Genomic DNA, 25,409 nt, shown 5'->3' with positions numbered 1-25,409 from the left:
GCCTCTTATCAGTCAGAGCATATATGCATGGAGCCCAAAGATGATTAAATATTTTTTAAAACAAATCCTTCTATGACCAGTTGTCTCATTATTTCCTATTAGCACTCCAAAGTAATGATTTCATTGGAGAGGCCTCATAATATTTTTTTTTCTTGCAAACTTAGCTTAGATATGATTTAGCCAGAACCTAACTGAGTTGGAAATTGCTTTGGAAAGGAAAGTTTAAGCTCAGAATTATTGCTGCATTTGAAAACTGTATTTAAGTTAGTATTGATGCTGTTTCAACAATGCACTTAAAGCCAGACTTTTGAAGATATCTCAGGACCAAAAGGTAAAGATGAGTGGCTAATGGAAATTCCAGGAAAAATTCCAGGCCTTGAACTCTGCAGGGACATAATTTAGAAAACATGGTCTAAGTGACCGACTGCATTTTGGTTAGTCTTYGATGCAAATGTGTCCCACTCTAGAGGTAGGTCTATGCTGACTTTTGGCTTAAAACTCTTTTTTTAGCACAGCTTTGTCTAAATACCATTCTCTAGACTACTCTGAGAAACCGTGCTTCAGCCTATGGGCCAGACTTAAGCAGAGAATGATTAGAAAGTTATTCCAGCCTAGTTTCTAATGTCATATTTTAGCCTCAAATGCTCTACAGCTCTTGTTTCGAAGGAACATTCTCACCTCCTAGATGTGTCCTACCTGGAAACATGTCTCCCTGAACCCTTGTGCTCCTGATGCGCAGGGCACCCAAAACCATGGCCGATGCTAAAGGCACCTACCAAGCCGTGCTGAGCAAATTTAGCCTAAACGGAAGAATGCTCCAGGTTGCTATGGCAAGAGATTTTCAAAATCGGGACACAAAAGGGCATTGGAAACTTAATACTCATCTGAACCTTTAGAAATGGCAGGTTTAGAAATTCTGCAAGCACTGAAGTATCCCTTAATTTGAAGGGAAACTGGCTATTTGTTTTCATAGTGATTCTAATGGTGTTCAGATCCCCCTAGATAGCATTAAATACCTCTGACAACATGCTCTTTCTAAGTATACAAATAAGCACACTATACAGCTCTTGAAGAAGAAACATCCTATCTTTTTAAAAAGCATGTACAGCATTTATACTCTGTAAAGTTGCAAGGGCATAAGTTTGAAATTAGGAAAATAGCAGTCTTACTTCTCAAAACTACAGCATCTTAGTTATCACAATATTGGTTGACAGAAACTTGCCTGCACTTTACTGGATTTAGACTGAAGCTAGAAAATGTTTTTAATAAGATTTTTGCAGATGAAATTCCTGTCATTTCCAGTGGTGCAAAAGGAAGTCAGTGGGATAAGTGTTCAGGACATGTTTTCATCTTGAATTTGCATTTAAAGAAATGATGAACTTTTCTGTATATGAACTATATAGTATGAACCAGTTGTTTAAATGAAACCTGAGAATGCCTTGTGTTCATGGCCAAATAGATATTTACTGGATTACAGATAGATTTAGGATTTATTTTTCTCTTTATTCAGCATGAAATGAAGAACCAAGAGTTTTTAAATGCATCTTCCTAGAAAGGGTATCACCAGCACGTTTATAGTGTTTTTATCTCCAAATAAAATGGTCTTTAAAATGAGATTTAAAATAAGCTTCTATTCCAGACATGTAACAGGAAAATGTTTCATTTAGTAGTATTCTGGAAGTCAATTGTAAGCAGATGGACAGAGCAGCAGGAGAGCAATATCGACTGCTAGACACACCAGTGTTTTTAACATTAGCTTTTCTCAAAAACTGTCCACCTCAAAAAAGACAGGACTTCTTCTGCTTTGCTAAACCTCATAAAATATATGTCTACTGCATTAAACTGTGTTTTTAATGTCAAAGTTTTCACGTCAAAGGAATGAACATTCAGCTCAGTTCTGCTAAACTTTTTTACAGGAGAAAAGCCTGATGAAACCAAAACCAGTTGGCAGGAAGAAGCCAAAATAAAGGTGACTCATCCCCTTCTTACAGTAGTATAATCCCCTTCCTGTAATTGTGCTCTGGGTGCTTGGGGATTTAATGGAGTTATGACAAGTTAAGGACAATGCGACTCACTGCAGCTGCCTCTGCAGGAAAACGCTTGCAGATACACTCAGTCGTGGGCCCGACATTATTTTGTCTGTGTTGCTGCACCTCAGCCAAACACCTGTAGGGCAGATTTTTGGGTGCAGAGGTGTTAGGCTGATCATGGACCAAGGCATATTTGTGGAAAAGTTAAGTACCTGCAAATTCCCCCACTTTTTTTTTTTTCCTTTATAAGCTGGAGAAATAGCATGTCTGTCTCAGCTATGGTTTTCCAAGATGTGTACACCTTGTGATGGACTTTTTCCATAGCTCACGGTCATCCTGTAGGCTCTTGGTGGGAAGAACGCCCGCTCAACGGAATGGTTATGGTGTTTGTGACCGAGTTCCAGCTATAGTTTTCAGAAATAGCTGTCTGACATGGTRCACGTCTCAAGGAATGCCTGGTGAAACAGGCTACCGTCTCAAAGAAGGAAAAGGAAGACTTTGAAGGTACTAAGGGACTCCTTGTCACACACCTGGATGCAGGACATCTGACGTGGCATGTCCCCTCGCACTGGATCGCATAGGGGTATGAGCTTGTGCTAGGCCAATGCTAAGCAAGCAGTGATTTCCCAGCTGGGCAGAGGAGACAAGGACATCCAAAATCCAATATAAAACAGCTTTCTAACAATAGTCTTTCCTAAGACAGAACAAGGATCTTAATTCCAAATCTTTTCTGCCCAAACTAGACCATCTGGTCACACCACTGCTGATCATCCAGTTACCCAAATGACATCCTGAGGCTACTTCAGTGAGGAAATTTATCATTAATATTCTCTATATTCCCTCATTCATCTTTATTGCTTCTTTGTGTAGTAGACTATATGCAGCATAATCAAGCAAAGCAACCATTCTGCAGAGGCTCTTAACTAAATTCTCAGCATCTATCCTCTAAAATTATTTCCCCACCTAATTAGCTCTAAAACAGGAATTAACAGCTGCCACCAATATGGTGCTGATTAACAAGAGGGCCCACAGAATTGCTACCGAGTGAATATTTTACTTTTAATAAATGTGTATGAGTTAATATAAACAAAAAATATTTGAAATAAATAGAATATATAAAATAAATGAGAAACATAAAAATAATAAAAATTATAAAATACTGCTGTTAATACATATGAATTAAGAGTCACACAACTTTTTCCTTATAACATGATAAAATTCTTGGGGGGGGGGGGGAGTCTTATTTGGAATTCCATGCAGAGGACTGAAAGTCCATTGAAATGGAAATTAAAGCCTTGAACTAACTCTAGCATTGACTATAGAGAAAACCATTTAATAAACTAATTTGTCTATGTGTCTTATCAAAGAAATTTTGGAAGGATCAAAGTGAAGTGACTTTAGGATCGCAGGAGTTTGATAGCGCTGGGGAATAGCAGGAACATGAGGCTAATGCCTTATCCTCCCTGCCTCAGAGCCCTAACTTCAAATTCTTGCTGCGGTCCCAAATTAAGGATGCTTTCTGTGAGGTTAGGACTAGACCCTCTGCACTCTCCGTGGTCTCAAAACAAACCCTGTATGTGATTAGAAATTCTCCTCAAGGAAGGCCCAGCGCTGAAGAAAGATTAATGCCGGTTGACAATATCCTGTGGGGGAAAGGTACACAGGCTTCCAGCACACTGCGATTAGCCTGATATCATGCTACTAGCTCTTTGTTTTTATAGGAATTGAAAACCATGACCTGCAGTTTTAACCCTTCATCTGTGCAGTTGGAAGAGGGAGAAAGAGAGGGGAAGAGAAAAAAAGGGTGGGAGGAAGAGAGGAAAGGAGAAAAGGAGGCTCGCTTCTGATGTAGAAATCTCTTGCTGATTATTTGAGTGGCATGGAACACCTTCCTCAGTTTTATTCTTTGGTTTCTTTACAGAAATATCCAGAAATAATTTTTAAAAGCTTAAAAATAGGAGGTTTCCTTCCCAATTTGTTAATTAAATTGACACATGAAGAACATTTGCCAGCGATAGTTAACGCTGTGCATTGTGAGAATACAGTAATGCACCTTCACGGCTCCGAGGCAGGGTAAGTTGCTGCCGTTGCCATTCTGCGCCCAGAAAGACCAAGACACAGAGAAAAAGCAAGAGCAAGAGTCAGTGCCAAAGCCTGAATTCGCTCAGAAATTTTTTTACTGGCATTTTTGTGCCCAGACAAGTTTCTTACTTAGGGTGAGATACAAATTAAATAACATTTTACAGTTGCTAGAGTTCAAACACAGATATTTGATTGGTCATAGGACTGAGCTTTCTCTGTATCTCTGCATTAATACTTAACTGCTGAATTTTTGCCAGGCCAGAAGGAAAGTTTGCAAATAATACTAGAAAAGAGCCTGTTCTTTCTTATCCTGAATTCATGTACCCAAGACACCCAGCCGACTGTGCAGTACGCTACAGAAGAGCTCTGCTAGCCACTGGAGTGCTGCATCTCATGCAAGTCAATAAGCCAAGCCATGCTCTGTGCTGGGTAGCCATAGCTGATTATTTCAAGCTCTTCTGCATTATACAGTATCAACATATCCCGAAATGCTGCCAAACCAGAATGCTAGAACTGTATATGTGCTTTGTGTTGGTACAAATAACGGCCCAAGCGCAGGCAAAAGGACCCTGGTCTTCTGAATATAACCCAGCAAGTCCAGGCTTTGAGGAGCTCAGTCTGGTAGGAGACTGTGCGAGTGTAACTGCAAATATCGCGCGAGACTCCCCAGGAAATGGTTCAGATGAACAGTGAGAGGCAAACGCACAGAGCCAGGGCAGCAGCTTTGGTGGCAAGGGTCTGAGCCCAGGGCCTGAGCCTTGTTCCTCACCCTCTGAACAATGACGTCCTCACGGAGGAGACATGGCTGCCAAGGATCAGGGCTAGCCCAGCCACCGCTTTCCCGTGAAGCAGGTCTCCTTGTAAAGGTTCACGGATGGAGCCACCCCGTCTGCACCCTGCCATCTGGCTTGATTTCTAGCTGCGAAATGCTGCCCCATTGCCTGACCTCCTCTGGCAGGAGAGCCAGTGCTGACATGCTTCCACCCCTCCACTGGCAGTACGCGAGGATGTGCCAGCTGCCCTGTGCCATGTGAGGTCCAAGCTTCTTCTTTATTAACTTATACAATTTATTTAGCTTCTCCAATTCCAGTGATGCCTTAACTCCTTTTATATTATAGCCTGTGAGTGAGTGGAGTGAGTATGAAGGGCCAGATGGTGAAAATGTCTCTTTGCCCTCATTCCCCTGATGAAGGGCCTGAATCATCCTTTCTGTGAAGGAAAGAACCACTTTTTCTCCATTTCCAGTCAGTCCCTGATCTTCCTTAAAAGCCAGCTAGCTGGAGTTCAGCATCGAGAGCACATATTTGTTAGGCCTTACACAGAAAGCACCAGTTCCCTTCCCACGCAAGTTGCTCTACACCCATCAGACAGTAGTAAATTGCAAGCAAAACTCACTTTATAATCTGCACTCCAACTCCTGACCTTGAAGCCTCTGCTTCTGTATGCCGTTACCAGCCCTTGAGCCATCCAGCCAGAGGACTCACGAGTTTCAAGCAAGGGAAACACCTTCATGTCAGTGACAACAAAATGCTGACATAGTCTGAAACTATACTTGCATACATGACTCTGCCACCAGTGTCACTGACAGAATCATCATCACCATCAGTATTATTACCATCTTTATTAGACAAGATAATCTCAGTTATCATTAGCGCTAATTTATTACGCTCATCATCAGCTCTGTCATCAGTGTCATTTGTCTAATCATTGCTCATAAATGTTTAACAAGGAAAAACAACTGCTAATCTACTATATCTAAATCAGCTCAACTCTGGGATCAAAAGTGGGAAAATACATACAATTCTAATCGAAATGCTCACACCTCCAATATCACTGTAACTACTAGAATTTTGAAATTATTCTCCAGGAGTTTTCCACATTCCTCTTCCACAGAGGCCAATGGAGTGGTAGCATATTTCCATCAGGGAAGATGGGCAATGACCCAAGTTGCTTCTGGACATTCCCCCATCTGCTCACCCTCATGCGATAGAGCCCTTGTGGAGGGAAGGACAACGTACAATCCTCCGCAGTTAGAGAGCGACACCAGCACATCACAAATGGGCTCTTGGGAGGAAAAGATGATGCAGAACAGGAGCATACCTGCGCATTTATCTCCACCACCCAGTTGCAGTTTGTTAGAATGATCTTTTCCCCTCAATTATTTCATTCCACATCAGTGAATTGCAACAGCTGTAATCACAGCATAATTCAGGCAGGTGCATTTTTTTGTTGTTCAAAAATGGGAAATGCTGTGACACTATCTGAAGGCAGACATCATTGTGTTATATTCTGTGGTCACTACAGAAACTCCTTCCTTTAGGGCAATTCCATTATAAGTCCCTGGGTGACTTTCCAACACTTGCAGATGTATCTGCACAATAAGCCTCAGCGCCTCAGTACTTGAGTTATTAGTTCTATTTCATACATGCCACAGATGAGGGAAAGCAATCTGGGACGTGTAATTTCAAAACCAGATGCCTAAAACAGAAGTCCCTGAACTGCTAATTCTGCAACGCTTTTCTGCAGCAGGAGCTGTACCAGTGAGCTAATGGACATGCTCGTTGATGGCAGGGCGGATCCCTCAGACAACATGGGTCTCCTTGAATCATAGGCCGGTGTTTTTAAAGCCAGATGTCCTGGTTTCTGTCTCTGGCATGGTGCCGGAGCAGGGAAGCCAAATCCTTTGTTGACACAATTTCAGAGATGGTGCACCTTTTTGCCTGCAGAAGAGCAGTCGCAGGAGGGCAGCGACTCCCTCCCTATAAATGCCAGTGCAATGGGTGTTTTGTGCTTGTCGGCCTTTGGCAACTGGTGGCACAGGGCAGAAAGCAAAGAGCAGCCGGTGGCGGGGTGGTTTCAACAAACCAAACGCGATTTCTCACCACTGACATCTGCGTGACTGTCATCCATTCAGGAGGGATGTGGAAGTGGGCTCCGGCCGAGTCCCCCAACAGAACTACACCTCGGGAGTCTGCACCTAAATAATATATTTTTTTAGTCATATAAAACAGTCCAAACCAGGCAGGCCATGTGCCCATAAAAAAAAACAAAAACAAAAACAGAGACAGAGCACAAGAGCAACGCCAAAAGAGCAGCAGCGCCGGCAGCTGATGGGGTGGCAGTGCAAATGCAGCACCGGCCACCATTCGCGTGGCTGAAATCTCTGCAGCTCTGGCCCTGCTATGTGATTTTCACTCCAGCTGCAGCAAAAACCTACGGAGAGGCATGTGCCAACAGCCAAGCAGAAACAATTGGGTGCCCGACATGAATAAGAGTGAGAGATTTTCTTGCTAATCGGAAAAATTCCCACACGGTTTTATTCAAGGACAGAACTGTTACTTCAGCACGGGCTCTGCTGTACAGCTAATGTTTGCTTTTACTACCTATAGGATATTCATTAAAAAATACTTAAAATCAAATGTTTTGGGAAATCAGATTACTCAGGAAACTGCTAAAAGCTCTTTATAATTGAACTAGATGGTGGATGCTCTACTCATACATGTATTTCTGCTGGAGCAATCTGGCTTTCTGATATTTAATGTTACTTAGCATTTGTAGATTGTCTTTCATCTGTCAAAGAGTCTTGCCAGGCAATGGTTCATCTCAAAAATGATGGTTGAAATAAAAGCCAGGGTGAGTAGCAATTGATAGTTACGGCTGTTTAATAACGGTGCTTTATTTGTGTATATGTGTATTCATGCATACACACACATACACGCACACATTGCTGCCAGGGACGTTGGTTGATGGTGTTAGTTCACCTCTTTAAAGCCTTCTCAGAAAAAGCATCAGCATCACGTTGCTGGTTATTTACACTAACGGGTCATACTGGGCACACGTGGGGATTAAACCGCTGCCCTTAATCCAGAGGCATGCCCTGTAGGTTAGGCTTCAAGCTGACGTCTCCGTTTGCCGCCGTCCCTGATGTATGTATTTTGACCTGGCAACTGAACTGGCTTTTAACAGGAAATTAGTAGTAGCCTGTGCTTTTCAGGTGTCCTCTTTTGCTCATTCTCAGGATTTGCCATTTTACTTTCTAATGAAGCTGATAAGTCTGTTATCTTTTCTCTATATTGGCAATGACTATGAAAATATTAAAATATGTATGAAATGAATACAAAATACATATTGTCGCTTATATTAAAGATTTACCTTTGCAGAATTTCTCCTCATAGGGAATTCCATCTTTTGGATCCACCCCCTGTTAGAGGAGAAAAGACACAGCTGATGATAGTATTTATCTAATGCCTGAAAAATGATAGTGTAAAATGGATACTAAGAATTTTGTTCTTCTTGAATTTTTGCCTGTAGGAAGSACTGCATCATAGTAATGATGCTATCCGTTAAATTGTTTTAATAAGTATTTGTACATTTAAATTAATTTTAATGGTTATAATTTAAATAATCATAAGCAAAAATAAACAAACTTCTCTCATCACTGTTTCCCCCATTTTTTCTTACTTTTTAATAAATATGATTTTATTACTTGGAATATCAAAGGCAGTAAATAATAAACCAGAATAACAAACACTTGAAGACTAATCCTAAAGGAGGAAAAAAAGAGAGCAAGCAGTCAGAAAGGAATTTTAAGATGTTACTTCATTTACTTACCCATATGCCATTACAGTTAGAATCACTTTTCACATCCCAATTATCAGGACTAAAATAGAGTTACAAAAAGATATATAGGGTTACAGAAAATAAAGCAAAAGGGGTTTGTAAGGAAATCAGATCCTTTGTGCCATTTTTTCTAAGAATATAAAATAATTAGAAATTCCTTTCTGCATAAAGGTTTTTTTTCTTTCTTTGAATTCAGAAGAGGTAATTTTTCCTTCTAAAATGCAGTATTAATTTAAAGTCTGATACTGGAGGGTGCTGAATAACACCCTTCTAGCGTGCATATTCGCTTAACTGAAGTGAATGGGAATGACTTTCACAAAAGACAGGCCCTTTTCCCCTTCCCACAGCCTTTAAAATTTCATTGAAATTCACTGAGCCCCCTGACTCCAAATTCAGTGGAGTGGAATGAGGATTTGATCTGGCCCATAACACAGTATAATTAGCTTGGACCTCTTCTACAGAGACACTTCATCTATTCAGTTTTGCACTACCATGGTTTTGTAAGATCACTTCTACTCATACAGCTGTGTAGTTCTTCCCAGCCCACACCTTTACACCCAGCTTCGCTATTCGCAATTCGATTAATGCCTAGGTTTAACAAATCGTTCCCATCAATAACTTGTTAACAAACCCTTTGCAGAGGAGCGCTTTATTTTTGAAAGAATATTTTGAGCTTGTTTTGCATAGAGTAAAATAGTAAGCGCGGAGGACCTTGTTTAACATCCCACAAAGTTACAGCCGGCTACGTTCTCTGTTTCGGGTGTGCGCCGACGTCCCACTGGGCTAACAGGGAATTATTTACCTCGACTGGGGCGTGCATGCTTACTCTACCCGTCCGCCAGTACAACGTGAGGACTGGACCCTGAAGCTCACCACCCACGGGCAGCCTCCCCCAGCGCTGCTAACCAGCACAGGATGCACAAAATACGTGGGATTTTCATGCTTCAAGCCTTTCTTCTCCCTTTGGGCCCATTTTGCCAGTATTTCTTCTTTCACAGCTCCCACTTATTTCAGGGGGATCTTTATTTGGGGGTGGACTGTATCACAGGGTATGGGGATTTTCCCATCCTTACCTGGGTGCTGGAGAAGGCCCATGGGCCCCATGTCTTCACGCAAGGTATTTAACTTCCAACTTATTAAAAGAAGATGACAGTGCAGCAGCTGCCCCAGGAGTGCACTAATGCTCCCCAGCCACTACCAGGCATTTGGCCAGGAGCTCCAGCCTGAAGCAAATCCGAAACACCTTGTCTCACCCCCCCCCCCCAAAAGCAAACATGGAGCTCATCCTTAAAGAAGCTGCAGTTATTCAAATAATACATTTAGAATAATTAAAAACATTACCGTCTGCCGGGGTACACAGTGGAGTTTTTGTCATTGCAGTCTCTGCCTCGCCAGTGATAGCCCCTCAAAGTCTAAAAGCCAGGAGAAGCACACAAATAGGATGTTCATTGTTACTCTTGTTCTTTTAATTTAAAATATGTAAAATGAGAATCTAGCTCAAGGTGCAGGAATAAAACCCAGCAAATGGGTTCTATTCCAGAGCCCCTTTGCTAAGCTTTAATAAATGACACTATGCACATTTTGGAGCAGAAATAAAACAAGTTGGCAATTTAATTTTTTTTTACATGACTTTACTTCACCTCTTATTAATTCAGTAAACAGACCACTCAGCAGCAGAGCAATTTGCTTCTGCAGGAGTACAGCTTTATGTATACATCTCCCCAGGTGGCATAAATGAATGATTGTTTTTTTTCATACAGAAAAAAGAAGATCTTTAGTAACAAAAATCTCCTTTCACTTCACTCCTATACAAATTTTTGCATGAATGAATAAGGCTTTGCAGAAAGTAGGAGGAATCCCAAAGACATTCTCATTATCAAGGGATTACTGTACCAAAGGAAAAGCTTTGCTTACTGGGAAGGTACTAAATTTATCTCCATCAAAATCTTCAAAAGGCAGTTTATTTCTTATGACACTGTAAAAAACAAAAACAGCAAACCCAGTGTTAACATATGGAAGGAACTTATTCAGAAAGAAAAAAATACAGTAAGACATTCAGAATAGATAATAGCTGGTATGTTATTCATAGCTTCATATTCATTTTTAACTCTGTGCTTGTGCTTCAGCAAACTGATTCTGCGCAAAGGACCAAATTCTGATTTCTTCAGTATCTCCTAAATTCTGTACCTGAAGTTGAGGGAAACAGGTACAGCCATAAAATTTAACCCTTGATCTCTAAAACAAACTAGCATGTGAAATCTGTGGTAAAACTAACATTTTTGGAAACAAGCACTACATTCAGCCAGACAGATCTTGCTGTGAAATGTTAACTGAAGTCCTTCTACCTGAAAACGAGCTGCAGGATGGAGTCTTTTGCTGATGTGAACGAGCCTTTTTCTTCTGCTAAAAACAAATGGCAGATTCTCATATGAACCCCTCGAGCCTTCTCTCCCCAGTTATGCTGGGCCCAGAAGACTTGTACTTTGCACAGCAAGCCGCAGTTACACAAACAAATGCTTACCGTCTCAGGCAAAGGTGGTTTTAACATGAGGAGGGGCTGTGTGCACTGAATAAGCAAGTGGCCTCATGCATTAACTGAGGACCTGAGTCTCATCTCGCAGTTCCTGTATTTAGACCCACAGCCTTCTGGCCAAGCTCAGACATATTCACARGAAAAGTATTTCACCTTGATCTGAGCAACGGAGGACGGAGCCCTCGGTGGTTAATTACCTTCACTCTTTGAGAATTACATCTCTTTTTTCCCAGTGTGACTTTTGGTTCCAGCAACCATAGGGGTGTCAGCAGTAGCTGAAGCAGRTGTTAAAGTGACTGTGTCAGCTCTGCGCCCCTTCCTTTTTAACTGGGACATGCGCCAGCTTTCACACTGCCTTGCACAAGCTACAGGACACAGCTCAGCCCACCCACAATGAACAGTCTCTCCTATTTGGCCCAGCAGGCAGCAGTCTTTGAACGCCACGCTAATAATCCTTTCCTTGGAAAGCTTCCTTTCCAAGTATTTCCAATCCCTTGGACTCATAAGAGATGTTTAACCTGGGTTAAAAAAACAAGTGGGTGCAATGAGGGTGGGTTCTTCAGGCTGCATTGCATCAGGAAAAGGAGAAACACAGAGGAGACGGGCAYTGCACCCGCCTATTGGTGCTCGTGACCCTTATTCTGCCTGTGCTCAGTAGCTTCCACATGCTGCTTTGGGCTGCTTCATTTCTGCAGCGAGGCTCAGTTGCAAGGAACTGGCATGCATCCAGAACTAGCTAAAAAAGTCCAACTGCCAGGCATGTTTCTGTAGTTACAGGAAGAAGAAAGGGGAAAAAAAAACAGAGTGAGAGCAAGAGAGAGAGGAAGAGAAAGGAAGAATTGAACATATCTGATCCAACACCTAATTTACAGTTTGATTCCTGCTTCTACTAGCTGAACTCGCAGGGCTCAAACACTCATTCTCCCTTCTCAGGTTATTTATGCCCTGTCTTCCATTTCAAAGATGCTTAAGACATGTTTCATGTTAAGCAACCCATTCCCAATAAACTCTTGGTATTTGCAGTTTCACTGTAACGAGCAAAAAATAGATGAGCAAGCTGGTCTGGGGAGTCAAATCAGCCCCAAAATACTGCTGATAATACTGTTTTCTTCTCAGATTTGCCTAACTCTTCCTCCAACCCATTTATTCCCTACATTGACAAATACTCTTTAGGACTAATAGCCCAGCTGATATCCTGGGCCCTTCACAGAGGCTTTGACTTAAAGTCAGCACCTCCACAAATTGCTTTTCATGTGCACCCTGCCCTCCCTCCCTGGCCTAGGTTTCTTCAATACCTTGAGGTTTTCCTTACATTTGGCAACTGGCACACAAGTCATATTCTTTACAGAGTTATGTTGCTGCTGCTTGCTGTAAACCCAGGGGAATATGGCTCTCTGCATTGAGCCGTGGGCACTACAACTGGGTGAATACACAAAATGCAGAAGTCTCTTGGGCTCAGGAAATCTCAGGAGGAAAACTGTTCCCTCTTGGAGGCTTTGTGTCTTTGTGTGTATGGATCGAGAGTTCTTCCCTGCAGCAGAGTATATTTGTCCCCTGGGACCTGCTAAAATTATGCACATTTTTTCAGTATTGAAAAAGAACTGGGATCTCTCCTATGACTGTCACTTACTTGAACTCTATGCAGCCTCCCTCTGTACTGCCCAGATAGTGTTTTTATGAAAGAAAGAAATATAAGAAGACTACAGGAAGCTTTCTTTTTTTTAATCTGAGAATTATTTTTGCGTCTCCTTTGAAAGAAACAAATGCATCATATTCTGTTTGTGATTAAGGATTGAAAATTTTATACGCACTATTTAATCTTCTCGCACAGCTTATCCAGAAGAGGAAAAGCACATAAATTTGAGAACCCCACGATGCTTTTCTAGAAAGGAAGGAAAAAAAAAAAAAAGAAGACAAGTGCATTAGTTCATAGAGACGGCAAGGCTTGGGATAATGAGTGTCAGTGAAGTCTAAAGCTAAAATCATATACTTGCTGCCTAATAACATCTGAAAACCCCAATGACTCCATTAAGGATGTTACATGCCAGAGGATTTAGGCTTGACATAGCAGTCAACTTAAGGATTTCAACTGAACATGTTATAAACCAACGACTCTTGCTTTCAAAGAGTTATAAAATTAAAAAGGAATGAAGAAGTTCTTATGAAACTGTCTCCCGTCATGTACTGAAGTTATTTTTTCCACCCTTTTTAAAAACTGCTATTCTCATATTTGATAAACACCATGGTATCTGACACTTAGCTCAGAACTACTGAACACAACATATGTTGTGGGCCATAAGGCTGCTTTCTGCATGCTCGGGGCAGGAGGGTTGATAAGCCGGAGGTCAGGAACAATCCAAAGAGAGGATAAATGGGAGGATCCAGCATATGCATAGCGTGCCTTGATTTTTAATTATTTTTTAACATAGAAATCTCACAACTGGGTTTTATCTTTACCAGACATGCAGGCTGTAAAAGACAGCTCCTGCAGGATAAACTCTTTCAACCTTAATAGACATCAGCCATGGGCCAAGCTACATGAGGAGGTCCCAGGTAACCAGAAAGCTCCAGAAATAAACACATGCTCAAGTTACAGAAACATTGCACCACATTGGAGATCAACTCCATGCATGTGCTGCTAATGTAGCTTCACTGGAAGGTCAGGTGGTTTGTAAACACTGAGGGCATTCAGGTGGTCTACAAATATTGAAGGCTAGCCAGTGCACAGACTATTTATCTGTATTCACTAAGGCCGTATTGAGCATATAAATATGAAGCAGTTGAGCAGATGGACGTTCTCATTCACTTATGCAAAGGAGGGCAAATATTTATATTGCTATAGCACCTAGGAGCTCTATTCTTGGACCAGCTCCCTTGTGTTTCACACTTTGAATTCACAGAAAAAAATTAGACAGTCCTTGCCCTAATGAGATTACAACCTAAATCTAATATAAAACAGAAGATAATGGCTGGACACAGTTTGGAGGAGGACAACGAAGTGCTGTTATTGGTGTGAGGGGTAGTAACCTCAGCGTATAAAGCTCTGAATGACGGAGTCCTTTAAAGAGGGCAGTGAAGGACAGCGAGGTGGTGTTGCAGTGGCGCATAGGGAGCTCCTCTGCAGCACGAGGGAAGGCAGGAAGGTGTTTGTTTGAAAAAGAAACAAGGGGTGATGGAGAGGAGTAATGCACTGCTTGGAGTGGGATGTCAGCCACCAAAACACGTCACAGTCAGGCGGGCAGAAAGGCGCCAGCCCTGGCCCGGAGCGGGACGGAGATGCGCTGCCCCAGCGGTGATGGGGCAGTGCCCAAGGTGCTGGCTGCATCGCCGCAATGCAAACACCACACTTTCCTTTGGACACCTCATCGCTTGTCACCTAACTATCTCAGGGGCACTATGTAGGGGAAAGTTTTAATTCCATCTCATTTTCTGTTTAATTACCGCGCACAGTTTTGGAGGGGGTGTGTGTGCATATGTACAGGCAGACAGAGAGAGAGAGAGAGAGAGAGAGAGAGGCACCCAGGTAGAAAGCTGGCTTTTCTGAAAGACCTTTGTAAAAATATGTACACTTTCCTGAAAAGAAAAAAGAAACCACTTCCCCCACCTCCTCCATGTAAGAATAATCTTAACACTGCCTACAGAAGCAGCAGAGGCTCTTAAAGCTTTCCATTATGCTAAGATTTGTGGTGTCTTCTTCTGAGCTGCTGGCTTTTCACTTCAGCCTAAGTCACAGCATGCAAAGCCTTTGAAGTTAAAGCATCTGGAGCYGAAACTGTGCCAGAAAGACAAACTGCAGGGCTTCCCAGAAATAAATAAATAAAGCCTCCTTTTATTCTGCTCGCAGGCTGCATTTAAAGGCTACCCTTTGCTGGAAGTAGAATAAAACCTTTCCTGCCTTTTTCTCAGCCTGTCATTTGAAAATAGCTGCAGTCTGGAGCTGTGTTAGCATCAAAGGGAGAACAGCCTGCAGACCCAGCAGACGGCCTGGCTTCGGCGGCGGTGGCTGGGAGAGACAGRAGCCCTGGGGGTTTGGGTGCTGAGGGCCAGCCATGGCAGCGGCACAGCACCCCGCCGCGGGCAATCGTGCTGCTTGCAGGGGGCACATGAACATTTAATTGCTCTTTCAGGGTACCTCCGGGTACCCCCAAAAGGTGGCAAGGAGCACAGGGGATAAACCTTGTGTGCACACATGTAAAATGGGCAGCAAGAGCCCGCGCGAGTGGGCACTATGCGGTTTTCCCCATCACGCAGCTTCCCTTGCAGATGGGCAATATGTGTATCTGGGAGAAAGCAGGTTACTTGTCCCTGAGCGTCAGGAGTGGGTGGGCAGGAGACTGGTTCAAGCCCCCCTTTGCCTTGCAGGGGAAAGAGTGGAAGAAGGGCAGGGACTGACTTTAGCACCCAAAGGGCTGAAAAGCCTCCATGCCTCTATGTGCAAGTCTCTTTTAGCTCCTTGTGTGGCTTCCCAATTCTCCCGATACAGGGCTGTAATTTACAGGCATCATTTAATCAAGACGGAATTATATGTGTGGTGGTTGCTCTCATTAAACACTAAAGCCACGACACCATTCTGCACAAAGTCATTTTTTTCACTGCTATTGCTCAGAGATGCCTTTTCTGTGTCTTCCCCGCCCATAATGCTAGAGATGTTCACAGTGGTTGATAACACAAATACTTTATTCATTGCCTATTAACATTCCATAATGACATTTCAGTAATTATTTTAATTAATTTTCCAAAAAAAGAAAAAGTAATGAGTCCTTAACGCTTGTTGGTGTTTGGTTTAAACCAATCGCTCACAGATGGCTCACTACTTTTAATGAATGAATGGAAGATATTTAATAGAATCTGGGGGTTGTAGCCACGTTCATCAAATCTCTACATCTGGAAAATACTTGTCTTTTTCCCACATCTAAGATGGTCCTAAGAAATGACCAGTAAATGTCAGTCCCTGGGGAGCCAAACAGACTTCCTGTTCTCATTACGGACAGCCGTAATCATGCCTCTTTTTATATGCACAGTCACACACAGCCGACAAGCAAAGACAGGGACAGTTAACTGGCAAGAACTGCTTCAGAAGGCTGAGGAATCCTTTCCACAAACATGCAACGGGCCAAAAGCACCATAAATAACAAATATGGGAAGAACCAACAGATATAATCCGCTGTTTCCCGCCAACATCATGTTCCATCAGTGGGGCAAAGCTCACAAAAGACCCTGCGAATGTTTTTGCTCTTCACTAGTCTGGATCCAGACACCTCCTACCACACACAGGGCATTTCTGAATCCTCATCCACACGTTCAGCCAGGCAATCCTTTCCTGTGAAGCAAGAGTGCTTTGGCTGCCTTGGGCCTTGCTCATTCGCGTGCGTGTGCGCGTGGGCAGCTGGATAGACTGCTGTTTGACAGAGTTCAGTTTGGGCAGGTGATTTTCCTGCTATTCCATCGCACATTGCTGTTCTGGGATATGAGACTTAACGCAGCATGGTGCAAAGACCTGACACTCTGCTGTCTCCTAGAGGATCTCCTTTCATGCTTGTTTCCTCCTCAGCTGTTTTTCTGAATTTGAAATTAAATTAACTGCAACGTGGGTGAAGGGGAAGTTGCAAGAGACGGTTATAACCCTAGAAATGCTATTATTTTTAATTTTCTAGCTTTAAAATATGTTTCTGTAAGGGTCACCGAGGTAATTGTTAAGAAAGACACTAAGAATAATGGCAGGAGAGGCCCACCCAATCATACAACATTTGTTTTAATTTGATTTGACTTTGTAGCATGCAGTTATGTAGGTTTAGAAATACTCTGACTGAACACTGACTGGGAAAATCCAAATTATAACTGAGTCTATTACTTTTTTGCCAGGCCCCCGCAGTCAGCCAGGGTCTGCCATACAAGGGATGAGGTATGATGTGCCAGCAGCAGCAAAGAGGGGTGTTCACCCTCCTCATTTCAGCTTGCGAAGCCAGACCAGCACGTGCGAGCTAGCTACCTGTGCGCAGGCTCCTGTGGGGGTAAGGAGCTCTGCCTCCTGAGAGCCTGGCTGCGATATTGATCTTTCCTCATCCTTGCACCTGCAGCTGGGCTGAATCTAGCAGAGAGGCCTTACATGACTTGCTGCAGGCATTAACGCATGGCATTGCACCCAGAGAAGGGGAAGGGGATTAGAAATTTCTTGTAATTTGAGTGGAAATCTCAAGCCATCAGTAGCACCAGGCTGAATAGGAAAGCAGATGAATAAGATCCTGCTGCTTGCTGTTTTGCAGGAGCTGAGCGTGTATTGTTTATTTCCCTGGCTTTCCAATTTGGCAATTGCCCAAAGGCTAATTAGGAACCTCAATTTTCACTTTTGTGAATAGCATCACAGTGAGAATTCAGGAAGAAGCAATATCAATAATTTCTTCACAAACAGCAAAAACATTTGCTTTGCATTAAGCGCCTGAAGACAACTGGAAGCAAACTCTATGGCTGAGCTGACTCATATAAGTGAACCCAGCAGAATAAAAGCTGCCCTTCTTTCTCTGCTACTGATTAAGATCAGTTATAAATTTGAAAACTGGGGGAGGCAGAAAGATTTCAAATCCCAGTTTTCAAGTTTAGAAGCAAAGGCAGCCCCTTACAAATAAAGGGAAAATGTGCAGAATTCACATTCAGGCCACTGCCTGAATTTCAGACTATTCCAAAGTGTGGTCATCATGCTCAGAGGCAGTGACTTGGTCCAGGGGCTCCTTCCCACCCATGGCTACAAGAGCAAGGCAGGCATAAAAAAGGACAAGGAAGAGGCATGAAATGAGGAGGAGCCGAGGCTCAGCAGTCCTAGACGCTGCAGGAAGTCTGGAGAAAGGAAGTTTCCCTGGACAGAAGAGCACAGGGCAAGGCTGAGTGAGAAATTCATGGTTTTGTAAAACATCTCAACCAAATCTATACCAAAATGGTTGAGGAAGGGAGAAATGGGACCACGGAAGGAGGAATTCAGTTTCAGGGGAAGCAGCCCACATTTCGCTGCTTGGGTATGGCGTGTCCAACCCAGAGCTAGGGCTTGAAGCTTGCAGGATGGCCAATGAGGAGGAAACTGTCCTTGGAGCCCCGAGGGGGACTGAGCTCTCCCCAGAGMAGATGTAGATGTGGGGTTCGTGTGCTTCACTGCAGGCAGCTGGTGCCACCTGGGACATCCCTGGGGTGTCTGAATCACCCATGGGGCCTGGCCGATATGACACAGGATCTAGATGAGACCTTTTGGACTGGCAGCCAGAGGATGGGCAAGGCACCACAGGCCATCTCACATACCACAAGGGCAGCTAGTAGCTTGGACTGGCTAGCTCTCCACTACCATTAACGGGAGTTGAACACCTAGCTCACATACAGACTCCTGAAGTTAGACACTTAAATATTTAGTTGTCTTGGTCTCAAACTTTACCTCACCTCTGGTTAAAGAAAGAAGAACCCCAAGCACTCAAGTGTCCATGGCATTTCACATTTATCACCTGGGTTCCTAGCCAAATTGCAGTCGTCCTGTGCCCTCAGTACACGCAACAGGATGACAGATGCTTCCTGAGCTGAGCATTTAGGTTGAAACCCAGCATGGCCCTTGCATGCATGTGAACATAAGCTCAGAAGTCTCCTGTCTCTGGTAAAACTCTGTTAGCATAATGCACTGCTTGAATCACCTTTCCCATATACTCCCTCAATCACTTCTTTACCTAGACAAGTGTCCCTGACCTGTCAGTCACAGACTTGGCTCTCTTCTCCCCTTAGTATCCTTTTATTATTGACAAGATCTCAATTTGCAGCTAGTTTTGGAGCAGGGACTACTCCTTTCTTACCTTCTATAAAGTTCCTCAAATACTGCAGAGTCACAGGGCTCAGTGTTGCCATTTTATATATGTGAATGTTTGAGAAGGTCATGAGTACCACTGCCTCTTCACCAAAGTATGTTTAACAGAACAGTCTCTTTTGAATAGGCGATAGAAATAACTGTGTTGAACAGCAAGACCAAGGGGTAAGTTGACAATAGTTTATGGCGATTAAGGTACAGGCAATGGGAAGAGAGTTTAGGGAGCTTCTGGATTTTCTGGGTGAGTATACTTATGCTCATAAGGCATTTACTCTTACCATTCCCGCTCATTTTCCATTAATAATTTTCTTCCCAAAAGCTGCAGTTGTTGATGCTTGTATTCTGTTTTAAGGCTAGCTGCCCCACCAAAGGAGAGCAGGACTGGTACAAGCAAACGTCTCAGTGCGGAGCTGCACTATGCAGCCCATGGACCACATCTTCAGCTGCTGCATGAATTTCGGACACAAGTTTATATCTTGGATGGACCTCAACAGTTATTCCTACGCTACAAGCAGTCTGTATTTTTCATGAGGTTTTGTCTGCCCTCCATGTACTTTTACACTTCAACTTTATTATCTCCCTCTCCTTCTTTCCAGTCTCACCTGACAGAGCAGATCCTATACTGGGTAGGAGTGAAGTAGGAGTATTAGCCAGCATTCAACTTTATGATGATCAGGTGGATTTGCAATTAGGCAAAATGACCTTCTTCATTCCTGACAAAATGGAGTTATCCTGATAGAATGCTATTACAGTGTAAAACATCGCAATGTCACTGATTTCTTACCAAGTCCTTGGAAGTCTTCATAATCCTTTTTGCTTTCCTTATTGCAGTACTTAGCCCCACCTAGGAAAGCAAGAACAAAAACAGATCAACTTCACAGCATCCCATCAATTTTTCCTCCCAATTTTCTACCTTTTTCTAATCAGTCACAGCAAAAAAAATGACGGATGGGTCCACAAACTCATCATCAGTTACCTTTTATTGGACTAACCATCAATTATCTGATCACCATGTATGAACCTCAGTTGCGAGAGTTCATTTATTTTGCTCCAGGGCATCATTTATTTCCTAAGGGAAAGTCCAGATCAGTTTAAGAGCTGAGATTCATATCCTGACTACACTATGTGATTTGCAGATGACAAACTTCTCCAGCAGCTCCCACCGAAGAACAACTTATATGTCCAGAAAAGGGTTATAGGTGTCATGATGGTCTAACTTCCTGTGGTAGGGTACAGAGGAAACATTTGGTTTGGTAACAAATAGGGTTTATATTCAGCTGAGGTTCATTTCAGCAGGGAACAGCTGGCATGTGGGAAGATTTAAAGGAGGAAATATATTTCAGAAGGCAAATCTCCTGCTTAGGAATGGGTTAGGAATGGGTTAAGCCTAGGATCTAGGAAGGTTAACTTGTTATTCTGGAAATACCTGTCCTGGAGGGCAAGTTCTCACTGACTGTAACAAAATTGTTTTTCCGTTGAGTTGTACAAGCTTGTGCTGAAGGAGCATTTTGGGATTGTTCCAAAATGAGGATATGGATACTTAAATAGAAAGGAAGTCTGGGAGAACCATTGCAAACAGGCTAGAAAAGACCTTGGAAAGGCATCCTTATCCAAAGAGGAGAGGTTGGCCATCATAAGGCCATTGATTACAAAGAAGTCAACTACCAGTGTTATCTTAATAATTCCCCAAATGCTCTGCCTTACACACATGATCCTCAATGGTAAAGGGGAAATTTCACTCAATGAGCACCGTGTGTTTGAGGGACAGCCAAGATGCCAGCGACCTGCCCTGGGGCAGGAGGAGGATGGCTGTGCCGTATGTTGTGGGTCAGGGCTGTGGTCAAACTGTCACCTACAGGGTGTCATTTACACCTGCAGGCCTATTTTCCATGGGCTTTGGCCTTCCTCTGGTTGTGTATATCACATCTAGATTTTCCTCATGCTGCAGCTCGCAGAGAAAAACCTGTTGTCCCAGAGGCTGGATGGGGGAAGGAAATGCCTGCAACGAAAGGAGCCACATGGCTGCTGATGCCTTGCTGTTTCATCTTCAATGCTCAGCCATTGCAAAAACTCAACCAATGCATTTTTGCAGCATGTCCAGTCCAGAGTGCCTGGCTGACGGTGACATGGGAGGAATAAGCAGGAACTTCTTTTCTGCACCATGCTGTTAAGCCCTGACTTCTGGCCTTTAGAAATTTGGCAGCACAGAAAAAAACACATTGCTTTTTCTGCCAGAAGGACTCCTCCCAGTTGCAGAGGTCACAGAGATGTGGAGATCCTCTGGTTACGCTCAGGCAGTCTAAAATGATGAGGCGTAACTAAGACTGGGGTCTGAGCACGCAGGATTTGGGTGTCCTTTCTCCCTTCTGCTTTTCATAATCAGATTTACACAGGATAACTGGAAGGGAGAAGCTCTTTGATCAAAGTCCTGGGCCTCTGTGGGGCCAGGCAGAGCTCTGGGGAGCGCCCCTGAGCAGAGCTCCGCTTGCAGGCTTGGGTCCAGCATGCAGGCAAGCGCGTTTGCTTTCAGACGTCAGCACCAGCATACTACCAGCTGCTGCTTCCTTTTCATTTTTGAACAATATTCTTCCATCTCAGTGATGGTAAGTCCCAGATGTTGTTCTGCTTTTGTTAGGCCACCTTTGAAAACACTCATATGTGTGTGATGGCCTCCATCTATCCCCTCAGCATTTGGGATGAAGAAGGCTAAAAATACTGCCCATTTGCCCTCTTTCAGAAGAAATAACTGCTTCTGTTCTGCAGGCTATGAGGTTTGGTAAAAATCAATTACTGCTGAAAATGTTTCAAATGGAAAGAAAAATCATACCAGCATATCACAAATATGTTAGCACCTTGCTGCTAATCAAAATGGTTGGTCAGGACAAACTGTTCTGTCTGCAGATAACCTGCTAGCAGTCCCTCCTACAACCCAGCATAAAAACATAATTGCTAGCTTTATATCTACCAGGTCTGAAGGCAGTGCAAGTTTATATTTATCTGGCTGGAGTTACAGCAACTCAATGTGGGAAAAAGTATGTTTTGCCAAGTGGCAGATTTAAAGCATTTTGGAAAAAAAATAAAATAAAACCCTTGAGTGATAGTGCCTTACTGAATGGTGAGCATGTCAGCTTGGAATATTAAAGCAGCATATATTTGCATTTCAAGTAATCATTATTAACCTTTTTTTTTTTTTTGCTGAGGATAAAATTTAGTATGTCACTATAATTGATTTAGGCAGTGATCAAAGCAGGTTAATTAACTGGGAAATTCAAGGGTCAAAAATTAACAGTGAACAATATAAAGGGAAGAGGAAGAATAAGAATAAGCAGTAAAGAACACAGATTTTAAGTATTTTTTTAATATAGAGCCTCTCTCTGCCTACAGCCTTTATAAAAATCGGGATATGTCACAAATAGATGAAAGATGCCAGTAAGGAGCCAAGATAATGTTTCCTAGATTCTTCCCCCTGGGCAAATTCTGTCCCCAAAAACAAACATCCATCTTGCATTTGCAACAGTTATGTTGTGTGTATATTATCAGCTGCTGTCATTTCTGTAATAAAATAACTGGAGACTCAGAGAAGGAAAATAGCTTAAAATTGAGCAGGATGCACTAAAAAATTTCCAGTGGAGTAAGATTCATCAGTCCTTTCCTCCTGCACAGGAGAAGGGAAACCTCTCTTGCTTGCAGAAGCAGTGCATGAGAAATGCACATTTCAGCCAGCTATGGCAATATCATGCACACAAAGCATGAAATAAGAGCGGAATGGCTGAATTGCCTGAGCGAGTAGAAAACGATCTCCCTGAAATGCTAAGGATGAGGTCTCCTCCCCTCTTCTCCCCCTGCAGAAGTTGCTTCAGGAAGGACTCCAGGGCAGTTTGTGGATGACTGTCATCTGAAATAACCCTCTGGGAGAAAAAAAATGCTGGTTTAATGGGCTTTAATGCTTGGTTAACATCAGGGTTTCAAGCCTGTCACTGAGAGCTATAAAACCCATACAATTTTTCTTGTTGCAACTCAGCTAGAGAGTAACCTCTGCTCTTTCCCACCAACTTAAAGCYGACCTAAACCCATGCTACCTTGGAGCTGGCGGCTGCCTGGCCCCTGGGTGCCCGCGGGCGCCCAGCCCCGGCCGCCCTCAGCAGAGCACCCCTGCCGCACGGCCGGCTGCTCCCGATGGCAGTGTGCAAGGCATCCGTGCTGCACACATGGCCTGGGGAAAGAAGGGCCACCAGGATTGCGCCTGCTTGCTTCTTTCAACGCTGTCCACGGAGCCTATGTATTACCGATAATGAATTTCTTTTTTTTAACCAGATACATTTCTCATTATAAACAAACAAACAAACAAGCTTTAATTGTCTCTCATTAATCATCCTTGTTAGCCAGCTCTTTCTCAGGAGTGCGGATATTTATAACACACACCAGCAGTTTCTCTTCTAACTTTTTCCTTATTCTTTTACTGAGAGTACGCATATCAAGGTACCAAAATGCTGTGCAGCTTGTTAAACAGCACTAGCAAAAATGGAATTTGTCCTACAACTCACACCTTTCATCTGGCAGAGGCTTTAAGGGGCATCACTAAGATTATGTGGGACAGCCAAACCAAATGAGATGTGCTCTGGACTCAAAACKTCCTGCAAGCACAGATCTAAAACACACCAAGCCTGGCTCAGTCCTTTGCTCCCTAGGCAATTACCCTGACTTCTGGCAATTTTAGTCTGTTTATGTCTTTTGGATTTGGATTCTGTGCATTCTGGATGAAACATCCTGATCTACTTTTTCTTGTTGCTCTTAGCAAAAGATGGCCCCGTATCCATGAGCAACACTTCCTCGCCCTCGCACATCCATCTGCCCACTTCTCTCCCCAAACAACGCTGTGCCATATGCAGGGCACATGCATATCATTTGTGAATGATCGGCAGCTGCAGATTGCGCTCTGCAAACGCCACACCAGCTACAAATGACAGGGTTCGATAAAGCAGAGAATCACGTAGGGAATGAACTAGTATTTTCTTCAGGTTTATTTGGTGGAAGGTTGGTGTTTTGTTTCTTTTTTTATGTTTTATTTTCTGTTAGTGAACTATAGCAGAGGAAATGGTGAGAAACAAGGGAAAGAGGAGGAACTAATGCTCAGCCTGTGCTTTTTTTCTGCAGCTTGTCTAAACTGTTTCTTCAGGGCTCAGTTCCGACTGTGGTAGACACATCTCGCGTTTTAGTAGATTTTACCTATTTCCAAAACAGAAAGGCTTAAAAGGGGGGGATTTTGCTTCCCAGCACTCAGCCTGCCTCCCAGCTGCTTGCTTTATGGCCTAGGATCACAAAACAAGGAAATGGGGCTGTGACACAAGGTCTAAATTTGGCTGAAGGTCTGATCTCATCAAGAATGCAGAAGCATTCCCATCCCAAGGTCTGGTTCTGTCTCATCTCCCACTAAACAGTTCACATTTTCACCGAAAAAGAGAGAGGAATAAAAGAAAATAGTAGGAGAATTTTTATTTTATGAAACCCAAAATGCTTGCTTCTTCCAGATAGATCTGATTGGCTTTTAACTTGACAAGCCTGAAATCTAGCTGAGAACTGAGAGATCCTGAGCGAGAAACCAGGATAATCATACCAAAGGTTTCTCTTCATTTGGCTGATTTGTATGCATAGTTGCTCAGACAGCCTGGATGGCTGAGGCAGATACAATCCACAGTTACTCTGGCAGACAGGAGGAGTTGCAGACACTTCTTAATGCCCTAACTTTATGCCACTTGCACTGTAACACAGCTGTTTCCATCCACTTCCTCTCTTTAACTATCCTTTGCAAGATGCCCCTGTTGCCTATCAGCAAGGCAATGGACTCCTAAGGCCCAGGTTCAAACATGAACAACACCTTAATTTTAATTCTCAATTCCCAAGCAACAAAACTCCTGTTAACTCTGCTGCAGTTTAATTTGTAACATGAGCAAAATGCTCAGTCAATCCATGTCATCCCGAAAAGCTGCAAGTCCCAATCACAACATTCAGTATCAAACTGCAAAGCCAGGCTTCCTCCAAAGAGTGTGGTGGCTGCAGTAATATCCATGAGAGATGTGATTTTTATTTTTACAAAGACAGTGAAAGACTCAGTAGAGGGACGCAAATCAGTATAAGTACTTCTGTCAATTAAGCTTATTTTGGTAAGATAAAGGGCATAAATGACATTAGCATACATATATCTGTATTTGCTGATATGAGATGCCTCTATATTGTCAGTTTGGAGCTACCAGCAACAACCTACTACTGGAGATGTGGCTAAAGTCTGGAAACACAAGGTCTCTGATAAGCTGGA

At 43.0% G+C, this 25,409-nt stretch overlaps 1 protein-coding gene across 6 annotated transcripts in view; it reads right to left on the bottom strand.

Annotated features, from left to right (window-relative positions):
* The window catches only part of AOAH (acyloxyacyl hydrolase), a 103,693-nt gene that overhangs the window by 51,952 nt on the left and 26,332 nt on the right, over window positions 1-25,409 (bottom strand). For all 6 annotated transcript variants that reach the window (XR_003256341.1, XM_026083749.1, XM_026083752.1 and 3 more), the window contains exons 6-12: window positions 19,881-19,940; window positions 13,077-13,147; window positions 10,647-10,707; window positions 10,074-10,144; window positions 8,724-8,772; window positions 8,265-8,313; window positions 6,995-7,089 (exon numbers count right to left, since the gene is read on the bottom strand). Coding sequence is in view for 5 of the 6 variants with exons in the window: in XM_026083749.1 (XP_025939534.1) it covers window positions 6,995-7,089; window positions 8,265-8,313; window positions 8,724-8,772; window positions 10,074-10,144; window positions 10,647-10,707; window positions 13,077-13,147; window positions 19,881-19,940 (456 nt within the window). In the remaining variant the exon portion in view is untranslated. The remainder of the gene's footprint in view (window positions 1-6,994; window positions 7,090-8,264; window positions 8,314-8,723; window positions 8,773-10,073; window positions 10,145-10,646; window positions 10,708-13,076; window positions 13,148-19,880; window positions 19,941-25,409) is intronic.

This window comes from Apteryx rowi, unplaced genomic scaffold, assembly GCF_003343035.1.
Source record: "Apteryx rowi isolate R43461 unplaced genomic scaffold, aptRow1 scaffold_613, whole genome shotgun sequence".
NCBI classification, from domain to species: Eukaryota; Metazoa; Chordata; class Aves; order Apterygiformes; family Apterygidae; genus Apteryx; species Apteryx rowi.
This window is presented reverse-complemented; position numbering and strand designations above follow the sequence as displayed.